This window comes from Neolamprologus brichardi, chromosome 2 (assembly GCF_056152115.1).
Source record: "Neolamprologus brichardi isolate AB-2024 chromosome 2, ASM5615211v1, whole genome shotgun sequence".
Classification (NCBI taxonomy): Eukaryota; Metazoa; Chordata; class Actinopteri; order Cichliformes; family Cichlidae; genus Neolamprologus; species Neolamprologus brichardi.
Window position 1 is genome coordinate 2,603,458 of NC_142105.1, and position 13,397 is coordinate 2,616,854.

General features: G+C 35.0%; 2 protein-coding genes across 2 annotated transcripts; one reads left to right on the forward strand and one right to left on the reverse strand.

The window, feature by feature from the left end:
* Positions 1-1,733: 1,733 nt before the first annotated feature.
* Positions 1,734-12,170, reverse strand: LOC118455840 (signal-regulatory protein beta-2-like). The gene is made up of 6 exons (XM_087852153.1): positions 12,128-12,170; positions 11,662-11,982; positions 2,398-2,757; positions 2,110-2,238; positions 1,977-2,020; positions 1,734-1,865 (listed from the first exon to the last, which is right to left on the reverse strand). Exons 1-6 carry the CDS (start codon positions 12,168-12,170, stop codon positions 1,734-1,736), a joined length of 1,029 nt encoding a protein of 342 aa, XP_087708279.1.
* Positions 6,378-8,130, forward strand: LOC118455841 (M1-specific T cell receptor beta chain-like). Its single transcript, XM_087852166.1, has 4 exons — positions 6,378-6,452; positions 6,582-6,926; positions 7,023-7,361; positions 7,834-8,130. Exons 1-4 carry the CDS (start codon positions 6,410-6,412, stop codon positions 7,917-7,919), a joined length of 813 nt encoding a protein of 270 aa, XP_087708292.1. The 5' UTR covers positions 6,378-6,409; the 3' UTR covers positions 7,920-8,130.
* Positions 12,171-13,397: the final 1,227 nt, after the last annotated feature.

The window sequence follows — 13,397 nt, forward strand, 5'->3', positions numbered from 1 at the left end:
CACCTGAATATCAAAGAATACCTTGTAAAGACCAATCAAGGACTGTTTTACTGAATTTATAATAGTCATTGTGAAATTATTCCCCTTCATACTAATATTGACTTTTTCATTGATGGAAAATCCACGTCTGAGCACAATACATGCTCTGGATGACTCATTTTTTGCAGAGCTCACAAGCTGTAGCTGCGAGACCGACAGAAGGATATATGACTGTCTGAAACATACAAATTGACAAGTTGACTATAATATTTTTTTTTTTCATATAACCATCGTGTCATATTGTCACCGTATCTTTTTGTTGTTGTTGTATGTTATATTTTGTGCCATAAAAATATGTATATGCCTGAAAACTCTACCTGAAGTATAAAAGTCTATTATCAGACATTACTGTTACCTTTAGATTTGTATTTTTTGTTATTGTGCTTTTGCACCAGTGTCTATCATTATTGTATATAATATATTAGACAGACTATGTTAACATGACAGTGTAACAAATGTGTAACAAGTGATACCCTGTGAAAACTTCTTGAATGCTGTATATATAATTATTACAACATACAATTAACACAGGCATAGACAGAGGTGCGAGAAGCATCAGTGTCTGTCTTTATTGTTATTATTATTATTTAGAATATATTAGAAGAACTATGCAGTGCATATGTTAAGCCAAGCAGGGCTTTGTAACCTTTTAATTAAAAGACAAAAAACCAACTGTTAGAACTCAGAGCAGTGTTGGATGAAGTTAAAAAGGGAAGAGTCAAGTTTGGTTAAAAAGTTTAGCATGCAAAGAAAAAGGCAAATGCTGGTCTCTCATCTATCAAGGATATGCAGTGTAACACAATCAGATTTTCTTCCAGCAATTTTTATTTCCACATAAACACTGATTACAGTACATAAAGATTGTCTTTAACACAGACACCATGACAAAACTTTACCATTTCATTAATAGTTTTATATTATTACAGTCTCTATGCAGATATTTTAATGTTGTTGTTTTTTCAACAGTGGAAGACTAAATGTGTTTCAGTCTCAAAATACCTTTTCTACGTAATATTTAAATTCTGTATCCATTGAAGTTTTAACAGATTTTTGTTTACAACACAGGTGTTTTATTTCATAAATTTCACATCAATTGTTTTGTGCCAAAAGATGAAACATTGTTATGCAAATCAGAGATAGTCAAGCAGAAAAGGTTAAAAATAAAAGAGCTGATCTGAGATTAAATGACCTTTCAGTCAAATTTGTGGGGAGAATCAGAATGAGAATACTTTAGGCTCCTGGCTAAATTTTCCTCGGTTATGAATATCACCCTAAAAATGTAATGATATTTACATTAATACTTTACAACAACCTTTCAGTAATTTACAAAAATGTTAATTAAAATGAAAATAAAACACTTAGTAATGGGAAATGTGAGGTAAGAAGGCAGGGGAAGGATGTTGGTGCCCATTTAATCACACCCATGGAAATTATGTCAATTTTTAACATAATTGCTTTGATGTGTTTAGAAGATTTATTTATTTATTTGGGCTTCATGAAAGACAGCACATACGATTGTAAATAAGACAGAAAAGCAACTGAAATTCTTGATACACTAGGACACTAGGAATCTTGCAGCTTAGATGTGTATGCAAAATTTCAACATATGAAAGCATATTATAAGCAACGCGCCATAAGTAGATAAAAAAATCCTCTACTGTAGATTGTTTCATACCAAGCAACAGTAAGTAGATCTAATCCAGCCCAAAAGCTTTGACGGCTGTGTAGATCTGCTGCTTCCCTGCTCCCTTTGCATCCTTTTTGTTGCAAATATCAGCTTCCATCACGGCAAAGACAACAGCAGAAAACATCTGTGTGTCCTTAATCTGGGAAATGTAAATGGAACATATTCAAAAATGTAAAAACGCTTATTAACCTTTAATATTTATTTTTAATTTTCATATTTGTGAGAACAATCCTAGTATTTAATACTTCACCTGTTGTCTTTTCTGATCACTAAGGTTTTTCTGCAGGACAGGAGCTTGATCGTAGTACAGAAAGACAACAAGTTAATATCAATTTAAGAATCTTTTATTTTGTTTATAGTGAACTGTGAGTAACTTCAATTACCTTTGTGATCACTGCTGTTGGCTTTTTTGGTTAAGTAAATGAGGACAGCAGTAACAATGAGATTTATACCCATGACAGCACAAAACACAAAAACAACTGTACTGGCTGTCTGTGATGACGCACTGCGTTCTGCAACAATAGTAAAAGTGAGAAAACAAAATTAGAGTTGCCTAATAGTAAGATTACAGTTATGAAATAAAAAATTGGATTAATTACTGGTACTTAAATATAAATATTATCTGATTTATGTATATTATATATCTTGATTTAAAAATCAGGCACAGTTACCTTGAACATCCAGTTTAGCTCCAGTTCCCAATAATATCTCCCCACATGTGGCCACCGCACAGTAGTAAGTCCCAGCATCAGAGGAGCTGACGGTCTTAGAGAAGCGATAAACACATCCATCCTGAGGGTCAGATCTTTTCTCACATTGATCAGTTCTGTTTCCATGAGTGTAGATTATGTTTGGAAGAGATTTATTAGATCCATCTCTGAACCAGAAAACATTATGATGTCCTGAACATGTGTTTTTCTCAGAATTTGTCAGAACTGAACACTGAAGAGTTGCTGTGTCTCCTGGACGGAGTGGATTTGATTCTGTCGGCTGCTGTACAACAACATAGTTTGATGTCCTTTCAGTGTTTCCTGTGTAATACAAGTAAATTATTCACCACATTCTCAGAGGCATTTAAAAGTTTGTAAAAGTTGGTCAGTTCATTACCTTTTACTAACAAATATGTCCCACTCCATTCAAGTTTAGTCCAGGTGTCTATTCCACAGTGATACATCCCCTCATCCTCTTGGGCGACATTCCAAATGGTCAGGTTGCTGAAATCTTTACTGTTATGTGCAGAAAATCTTGACTGAAGAGACTCTGAAGGTTTTCCAGGAAGTGACACTAATAATTTAAGAGTATCTCCGACTCTCTGCTTGTACCACTGAACCTTTCTGCTGCCGAGCTCTTCATTTGGTAAAACACATGTTAATGTTGCTGTTTCACCAACATGAACTGTTTTCACTGGAACCAGAGAATCTGCGGTAAAAAAAAACAGAGTTTTTTTCATGAAGTAAAAACATTTAGTTTTCATGTTATTATCTCTATGTCTACACAATTTATATGAATCTATTAAACATATATAACACATTCAGTTTGGTCAGATGGTCAGATAAAACAAATCCCCCTTACTTCCTCGATGAAGAAAAAGCAATGTAATCCATAAGATGACCATCTTGAAAATGCACCTTAGGGTTTTTCAGTAAGTTAAGAAGGGGAAATGAGCACACTGGGTTAGACCATAAAATGCGTCCGATTGGTTAACACAGAAAACACTTCCTGTGACACCAATTTCATCTTGATCTTTTATGATCTTTTTTCATCTCCTGTTACAATGTTTGTTCACTTCCTTTTTTTGACTCTCTATGGTTTAATATGTACTGCAAAAACTGCCTAAAACACCACAAGTTCTGCAGTTCAGGGAAATGTTAAGTTGAGGGACCGTAACATTTTGTTCTTCAGTTGTGTTGAAGAGCAGATTTGACTCGCACAGCATGATTTATTTTCTTCAAAACCAGAACTAATGTGTAATTTGTGGTGCAAATTACATATGAAAATTACATAGCAAACCAAACTGACTGTTCAGACTGTATCTTTTCTTTGCACTACTTCCAAGCACTTTTTAACTTGTAACTTTGTAACTAATCTAATGTGTGCCTTTGTGTTTTAATGGTATTTTGCATATATTCCTTTTGATTGTATATATTTCTCCTGTTTGCTATTTATTCCTGTTGTCTACTATTTAGACTTTATTCTGGGACAGCTGGTATGGAGCACCCACAATTTCATTGTACATGTACAATGACAATAAATGGCTATTCTATTCCATTCTATTTTGTCTTGTGAGAATTAGAGTACAGAAGGTGAGAAGGTGTGTCCAAACTTTTGACTGGGAGTGTATAAGTTTTAATTTTCTAAGTAATCACATTTCTAAAGGTACTACTGATATAGAATTTCCACCAGATCTCATTAACAACCCATCCAATCCACACATGCAATGAAAACAAACTATAGATGTGTACTAGAAAAAGTTTTATTTCCTGCGAAAATGGTGTGTGAATGCCATGTAGCAGAAATGTAGTGGAAGTGTTGCTGAAAACAGCAGAAGAAGGAACTATCTGCTGAAAAGAGGTGAAGAAGCTGAACTGTCTGCTGAAGACGGCTTTATTTGAAAGGAAGCAGAGGGAGAGAGAGCGGGGAAGACATGCGGCAATGGCCATAGGCATGATTTGAACCGGCGCCGCCTGCTCTCAGGGTGCCTACTCATCTCAGGAGGCAAACCGGCACTCATCCCAGAGAGAGATATGACGTAATGTAAAAAAAGAAAAAGTAAAACAGGGAGTAACGGGAATGCACACACAGAGGCGCAGACAGACACACGGAGACATGACTGAGGAAATATGGATAACATGACAGGGAACAGAATGAAACACGAGGGAAGCAAGTCTCAAGAACTCACAACAAAGACAATCACAGCCACACAGAGGGAGACATAGAGGGCAAAGACACAAGGGGGGAATACTAAATAATAAAAATCTAAACAGAAACAAACTAGGCACTAGAAAATCAACGTAAGACTACCAAAGAGGACTTAAACATGAAACATAATGACATCAAAACACGAGAAAATTCAAAACACTGGGTCAAATGTCTCAGGATGGTGACATCCACCACTTGTAAACAAAGCTTCTCTGCCTGGAGAAAAATTCTTCACCAATCAGGAGGATGAGATGGTATCGTATTGATAAGATGGTTACCTCAGGGAACTGATTTAAGATTTAAAGTCTGAAGTCATATATTGTCCACACATGTCAGTAAAAATAGGATTAAAAATTAGTGACCAAAATAGTTTTAGGGGCCTGGGGCCTGGTGGTATATCACATCTGTTTGGTTCCTTCTGCCCACACAAGTGGGCTTTACGAATCTTACGATTAGGTATGGTATGGTGGCATTTACAAATACAGGACAATTGTACAATGACAAACACAATGTAACTGCAGAGTGTTAAGTCATCTTTATAATTACTTTTTTAAATGTAGTGTAAAAATGCATTTACATTCTGCATAGAAAGAAAACAAAAGCAGCAGCAGCGGTGGTCTTTATTTATTAATCATTTACTGGTTTAACTGACAGATTAACAAATGCATATTTTTTTATTTTCATAATCTAATATTTTTACAAAGCAGAGACATTTACATGAAAGCATAATTTTTCATTTAGGCAATATATTTTGTAATTGTCTTCTTCAAGAATCACTGTGGAATAACATTAAAAGAATGAAAAACTTACCAGCAGGTGGCAACAGAGCATTTGTCACCTTGCTGGGCCTAGATGTTTCAGTTTTTGTGGTAGTGCTAAATAAACTGGGGCTAGTGTATCTTTTAGGTGAGGCTGCTGCAATTGTTGACTGCCTTTGCCATGAGGGGTTTGCTCGGGCTATAGCAGTTTTTAGTTGGCTGGTATGTATCACAGTAATATTTCCACTAGTACAATGGCCTGGTTTCAGTGTCAGTGGCTTTAATGTTGTGGTTGATGAGTTTAAAAGAGACCACTTGTGTGGCTCTTATTGAGAATTGCTCAATAAGCTAAGGCTTCTTCTAATGCACGTACCTGTCTGCAATGTAATGTTAGATGAAAAAAACAAAAACATTGTCAGTTGTTTGTCATTGATGTTTTGAGGGTCTTGGATTGATTTCAGCCTTTAAAACCTCTGATCAAAGAATTGATAAAACTTCTTGCCCAACTGTCATTTTCAAATACTGAATTTGATGAGAAGACGGTCTTTAAAAACAGACTATGAATACAAGGGTTTTCTTTATCACTACCAAAATCAAAGTATTCAGATCACTTTTGTGATTTTTAAGAGAGGAAGAAATCAAGAGATTTAGTGGAGAATAGACTATCATGAAATCATGCATTGCGTTACAATTTTTGGAGTAATTACAATCCTCAATGCCAAATCTATAACTGTAGGAATTAGTAGCTATTGCTTTATATATTTTTAACCTATATCTATGTACAATTTAGGTTTTCAAATACAGATTATGCTGGAGAATAATCAGTGAAAACAAACTGTACAGCTAAGTTTCACTAAAATGGTTTGTAAAATTTTACAGGAAGTGGATTTTCTGTGTTTCAGCCAATGACTGTAATTTCCACTTTGTACCCCCTGATCATCTTGTGACCAAGTCTTCCTTTGAGTTGGAAGACATCAGTTGTGCAAGAGAAGGCTGAGGTACCACAATGATCAGAAGGCTGGTTTCTTTGATTCTTCTAAGTACATTGTGTAAGTTGACTTCACTGAAACATGTGACACTGTGATATAGGGTTGAGTAATATTTGTTAAATTGAAGGTGCTTTGTCCTGTCATGTTCAAATCTAACTGATACGGTATTTTGTTTTGTTTTGTTTTTAGCTTTGACCGAAGGAGATGAGGGTCCCTTCCAGAGCTCTATAACTGTGACTAAACTTGGAGATAATGTGACTCTGACATGTAAAATCCCTGACGATGATGTTGGGTTGTCTTACTGGTATAAGCTGAATGTTGGAAACATGATTGAAACAATTGCCTCAGGAAGTTTTGACAAAATATCACTAAAGGGAAAATTTACCAACTCAAGATTCAGTGCCACAAAAGTGGGTGATATGTATTCTCTTACCATAACAAATGCAAGCAAAGAAGATGAAGCGACATACTTATGCCAAGGAGGAACGGGATACATAATGGAATTTTTTAATAGCACGCTTTTGGTCGTGGATGGTAACGTATTTTAATTTGACTGTTTTTGTCATATCTGCTTCTAAACCCAAATAATTACAGTTAATGCTATTTTGTGTCTTTTTATGATTCACACAGATACAAAAACGCTGCAGAAATCTGTCACCGTGAAACAAACTTCAGACGTGGAGTCAGTACATTTGGGAGATACGATGACTCTGCAGTGTTCGCTCCTCTCTGAGAACAAGAATGACACAGATCAGTGTCCAGATGAAGACAAAGTGCACTGGTTTAAAGGTGGATCAGACGTCCATCCAGGCGTCATTTACCACGGCAGTCTCAGAAATAAAGAGGACGGGAGATGTGACTACAGTCTGTCCAAAACTGTAACAAACTCATCTGATGCTGGGACGTACTACTGTGCCGTGGTGACATGTGGACAGATCCTGTTTGGTAGAGGAACTGTGGTTGAGATAGGTATGTATATTTTTTAAAATTACTTTGCTTAATTATATAGAGATCTTAAATGGTCACACTTCTAATTGGCTAAAATCTTTTGCTGATTTTTTCCTACATGCTAATTCACTTCATTGAATCAATCATCATTTGATAGGACTTTAAAAAATATCTGTAATTCTTATATTATGCATTAATGTAAATGTAATATTTGATTTGCTACTGTTACCTGTGGACTTGTGGACTTAAATGGCATAAAACTCTTAAACCTCTAAACCTAAAAAAAGCCCAGAATTAATTTCTTAATGCTTTCCACATTTATCATAAAGCATTTCATGGCTCACAGAGACTGACTTAAAATGTTATTAGTAAGTGAAATCCACTAATGGTAAAAACTATTCAGTGTTTCTTTTATGACATTTGATAATATTTTCCATTTACAAATTATAAATGAGAATGAAAGAATTTTGTGTGTTTTGTTTTCTGATTTTAGGACAAAAGTGGGACCCAGTTGTCATTGTGCTCGGCATGCTGCTGGCTCTCTGTGTGATTGTGATCGCAGTTCTTATTTTATCCTGACACTAAAGGTTTTTCTTGCTTTGCTTTCTTAAATTTAGAACATCCATGATTTTTGGAACCAGAATATCAAAGAAAACATTGTAGACAACAAATTTTAATCCAAGGGCTGTTGTATTGAATTAATGAAACTGATTATGAAATTATTCCTTTTTATACTCATATTGGCTTCATTAATGAAAACATATAAAAGGCCCATGTCATAGCATAATACATCTGGTGGACTGGTTTTTGTTTACTCACTGTAGCTGTGAGACTAACAGTAGGATTGACTAACTGTAACATACAAAATAACAACTCTCGCAAAACGCCTTGAATCAGCTGTTGTTTTTTTTATTTAGCACCAAAAATATGAATTTTCAATTAAAATTGAATTGATTTGAATGAATTTGGTCATAAAAAACATTGTATCATATTGTTAATGCATTTAGTTATTCTATGCTATATTCTGTGTTACATCTCCTTTGATGAATAAAGTCTATCCAAATTACAAAAGTCTACCTGTCTGTTCTCATAAAACAACACTGTGTGTTTGCACATCTCAAAGTGAATAGCACTATTACCTATATGTTTGTGTTTATTGTTATTGTACTTTTGCACCAATCTCTGTCTTTATTGTTATGAATGTATATGATAGATTATGCAGCAAATTTTGAACACCAGTCTTTACTACTACATACTACTCCTCATACATGTTATATTTCTGTATTTTATTTTTAATAAATTTGCAAAAAATTCAAGCAAACTTTTTTTTCATTTTGTCATTATGGGGTGTTGTGTGCAGAATTTTGAGGTGAAAAATGAATTTAATTCATTTTGGAATGAGACCTAACCCTAACACAACAAGTAAAGTGCTGTGAAAATCGAGTTTTATTGTCAACCCATCAAGTATACAGTGGGACAAAATATCGTCCTCCTGGATCAAAGGTGAAAACTGTAAAAAAAAAAAAAAAAATCAAATATACATGTATACAGAAATAAGATAAACTAAGAATAATCCCAACAGTACTTGAATAGAAATAGAGTAAGAATAGAAAGGAATGAGAATGAAAATAAATAAATGCAGCTCACACAGCACATACAGGGAGCAGAGTAGCGTAGTCATTAACACTGTCACCTCACAGGAACAAATTGTGCTGAATTTGCATGTTATCCCCATGTTTGCGTGGCTGCTCTCCGGGTACTTCAGCTTCCTCCCACAGTCCAAAGACATGCAGTTAGTGGGGAGAAGTGAATTGATATTTCTAATCGAATAGGTGTGAATCTGAGTGTGAATGGTTTTCTGTCTCTTTCAGAGATAGGCCAGAGTCCCTGCCAGGCCCTATGACAGTGTCAGAAATAAAGAGGAAGAGACATGTGACTACAGTCTTTCCAAAGCATCTAATGCTGAGTCGGAATTAATATATTTTTAATTTCATATTTTAATCTTTGTTTATCTGTACTGATTACTGCTGTATTGATTTCAGTGAATAGAGGTCTTCACATGGTAGGTTCAGGCTTTCAAAGGTTATATGAGTTAGATCAGCTTAATGTGTTCACAGCCCGAAGTGTCACAGTGGTTGGAAACTTACATACTACTTCTTCACTTTACAGACTACAGTTTTACAGTTTTTTGGTTATTTCATATGTGCCTTTCTGCTTCCTCTGTCAGCTTTGGTCTGTTTTTTTTCTCTGTACTTTTCTTTGTTTGTTTTCTCTTCATTTCCTGTGGTGTCACGTAGAGGCACCTGCATTTCAGCTGCTCGTGTTGTCTTGCACAGCTTAGATGGAGGTTGTTGTTGCTGTTCTGGTCACAGATAATGGTTGATTATGTTATCAACTTTCTCTGCTAACTCAGAGCTTCTGTTTCAAGCTCTGTCACATCATTTAATTCTTGTTATTTATAAAAGAGATTTAGTCTTCTTCCATTCCGCATGGAAATAAAAGAGTGAGAAATTTTGAAGAGAATTTTAATTAACAGAGAAGTAAACATGATCAGCAGGTAGTCTCGCTGAAACTCCAGGCAACTAACTGAACATCACAGGAAGCACAATCGGCCAACAGGCGGCGTTGCCAGCACCACTAATGATCAGCAATCTTTCACAATAAAAGCATTCAGAACGCTGATGTGATGGAGGATCAATATGTTAAGCCAAACGGTGGTTTGTTCACCTTTTTAATCAACAGACAAGGAAAACTGTCGATTTTACAGGTGTCGTATAACGTTAAAGAGGGAAGGGTCAAGTTTTAGCATCTTGCAAGGATATGCAGTGTAACACAATCAAATTTACTTCCAACAATTTTTATCCATCCATCTTCTTCTACTTATCTGGGTCCGGGTCGCTGGGGCAGCAGCCTAAACAGAGACGCCCAAACCTTCTCCAGCTTGAACATAAACACTGATTACAGTACATAAAGAATTTATTCATCACAGACTTCATGATGAAATTCTGTGATTTCAAGCATAGTTTTATATTTTTATAGTCTCTATGCAGGGATTTTAATGTTGTTGTTTTTTTTAACCTTGTAAGAATAAATATATTTAAATACCTTTTCTACATAATATTCAGATTCAGAGTAAATACAAGGTTTTCACATATGTTCTCTTTATGCTGCTCTTGGTTCTAACACAACACCGAACGCTATGTGTACAAACTTCAAAAACGTTTATGCAGAGACTATCAGACTATCTGCTACAGCAGGGCTGTCAAACTCAAATACACAGTGGGCCAAAATTCAAAACTGGAACAAAGTCGCGGGCTAACATTAATATTTATTGAAAAAAAAATTCTTCCTCCAGATTTAAGAATGAATCTTTTCTTATGGACTCAAACAAGTTTTGCTGAAAAACTGAATATGGAACAAGCAAAGCTTAATACTAAACAATATATATATTAGCTGTATAATGCCAGTAGGCCAGCTCTAATAGTAATTTGGCTTCGCGGGCCAAATGTAATTAGGCTGCGGGCCAAATTTGGCCCGCGGGCCAGAGTTTGACACCTATGTGCTACACTATCAGAGACAGTCTAAAAATGTGCTGGTCTGAGATGAAATTACCCTTCAGTCAAATCTGTGGGGTGTTTACTGGGTAAACATTTTCAATGTGAGTTGATATCACCCTGAAAATGGTATATTACTTAAATTAATACTTTAAAACAACCTTGCACTATTTTGCTGAAATGTTAAGGAAAACACTTGGTAATGGGAAATGTGAGGAAAGAAAGCAATTTTTAACATGATTACTTTAATTTGTTTGGAGGATTTTTTTCTTTTACTTGGGCTTCATTAGAGGCAGCACATAATAATAATAATAATAATAATAATAATAATAATGTAAATAAGACAGAAAAAAGCAACAGACATACACATTAGGTGTGTGTGCAAATGTATATGTACAGAACTACAACAGAACTTTAACACATAAAAGCATATTATCTATAAGATGAAAAAATCCTCTACTGTAGATTGTTTCATACCAAGCAACAGTAAGTAGCTCTAATCCAGCCCAAAAGCCTTCACAGCTGTGTAGATCTGCTGCTCCTCTGCTGCATTCACAACCTTTGTTGTGCAAATATCAATTTTCATCGCAGCAAAGATAACTGGACGCAGTGATTTTGAATCTATTGGCTGCTGTACAACAATATAGTTTGATGTCCTTTCAGTGTTTCCTGCATAATATAAAATCACATTATTACATTATTATTACAATCACATTCTTCAAAAAAATGTCAAGATACAAGTTTGTAAAAGTTGGTCTGTTTATTACCTTTAACTAACAAATATGTTCCACTCCATTCAAGATTACTCCATGCTGTCATTCCACAATGATAAATTCCCTCATCCTCTTGGATTGTCTCCAGAATAGTCAGTTTGCTAAAATTATTTGCATTCTTTGCAGAAAATCTTGATTTCAAAAGCGCAGAAGCATACACAGGTTCTGTATCTCGATATAGTGTCACAATTAATTTAAGAGTTTCCCCAACACTCTGCCTGTACCAGTATACTTTACTGCTGATGTCTTTGGATATATCACACTTTAAGGTTGCTGGTTCACCAAGCTGAACCATTTTCACTGGAACCAGAGCATCTGAGTTAAAACACAACAGCATTTTGTATTAGGTTAAAATGTTTTCAAAATATTATTATAAAAATATTATCGATAAATGCTCACAGATGTATTTGACAAAAATAATCCAGTTTCAGATTTATGGACAGAATAAATTTGCACTTACCTCCTTGATGAAGAAGAACCAACATCATCCATAACAGCACCATCTTGACACTGCTCCTTCTTGGGGGTTTTCAGTAAGTTAAGTTGGTGAACTGAGCGTGTTGGGTTAGATCATGAAAGGAATTTGATTGGTTAACACAGAAGACACTCAAAAGTACACTCCCTGTGTACACTCCCTAATCTCATCTGTTTCTAAAGCATATTATCTTTTTATTCTCTTTGTTCACTTTTCATTTTTGATTGTCTGGTTTAGTATTGCAAGAAATGCATCAAATACCTCAAGCTCTGCACTTTAGTGGAATGTTGAGTTTAGGGGCATTTTGTTCTTTAGCAGTGTTGAGGCCAGTGTTGGGTGTAATGCGTTACTGTAATTAAATTACTTTTCCACTGAAAAAGTAGAGTAACTAATTAATGTTCATTTTTAGGTATTTTAATTACAGTTGCTTACAATGTACTTGTGTTACATTGTAAAATAATTAAACTCGCTGAATATCATTATTAAATTTCAATAATTTATCTTCTAAACGTAGAAGTAAACTTTCTTTTTCAAAGTTCCACAGCAGTTGACAGAATCAACTATTTGGGATTTCCTGACCTGGACGTGTGAGCATACATCAAGACATTTAGTAATGCATGTACAGTACCGTGCAAAAGTCTTGAGCAGCAGTTCCTGTCTTTATATTTCTCTGGGAAATATAGTACATAAAGCAAAAACAGTTTGGACAATTCTGATGAGCTTGAACGTGAATATTTGATATATTCAACTTTATTCTTATATTGTTTTTCTTCTTCTTTCTTGTATATTGCTTTCTTTACTTTCACAACTTTGTGGTTTTGCTACCTAATTTCATTGTGCAAGCAACTGTACATTGACAATAAATCATCCATATCTGACCGCCGTTTTCTGCAATCATTTAATTTTCTCCAAATCGTCTCCTAATATGGACGAATGCTGGCTGTAACCTCAAGGAAGAAACTGGGAAGTGTTTTTAAAATGTGGAGTTAAATTTGTTAGAAAATGCATTAACCCTTTAAAGCTGGTCGGAGCGGGCACGCTAGCGCAATAATTTTTTTGCATATGAAATGAAAAATGTAGTTTTTTACTTGTAGGCCTTATGAGCCTATACTGGTGTTTTTATAAGTCATGTTTGACTTTATACTTTTCTGAATAGTTTCTGTGATGCTTAGAACTTGAATTTCACTGCTTAAAATAGTTTATTTTGATGCACATGCTGTTTTCTTTGCAAATTTGCATCATAAGATTGTTTTTC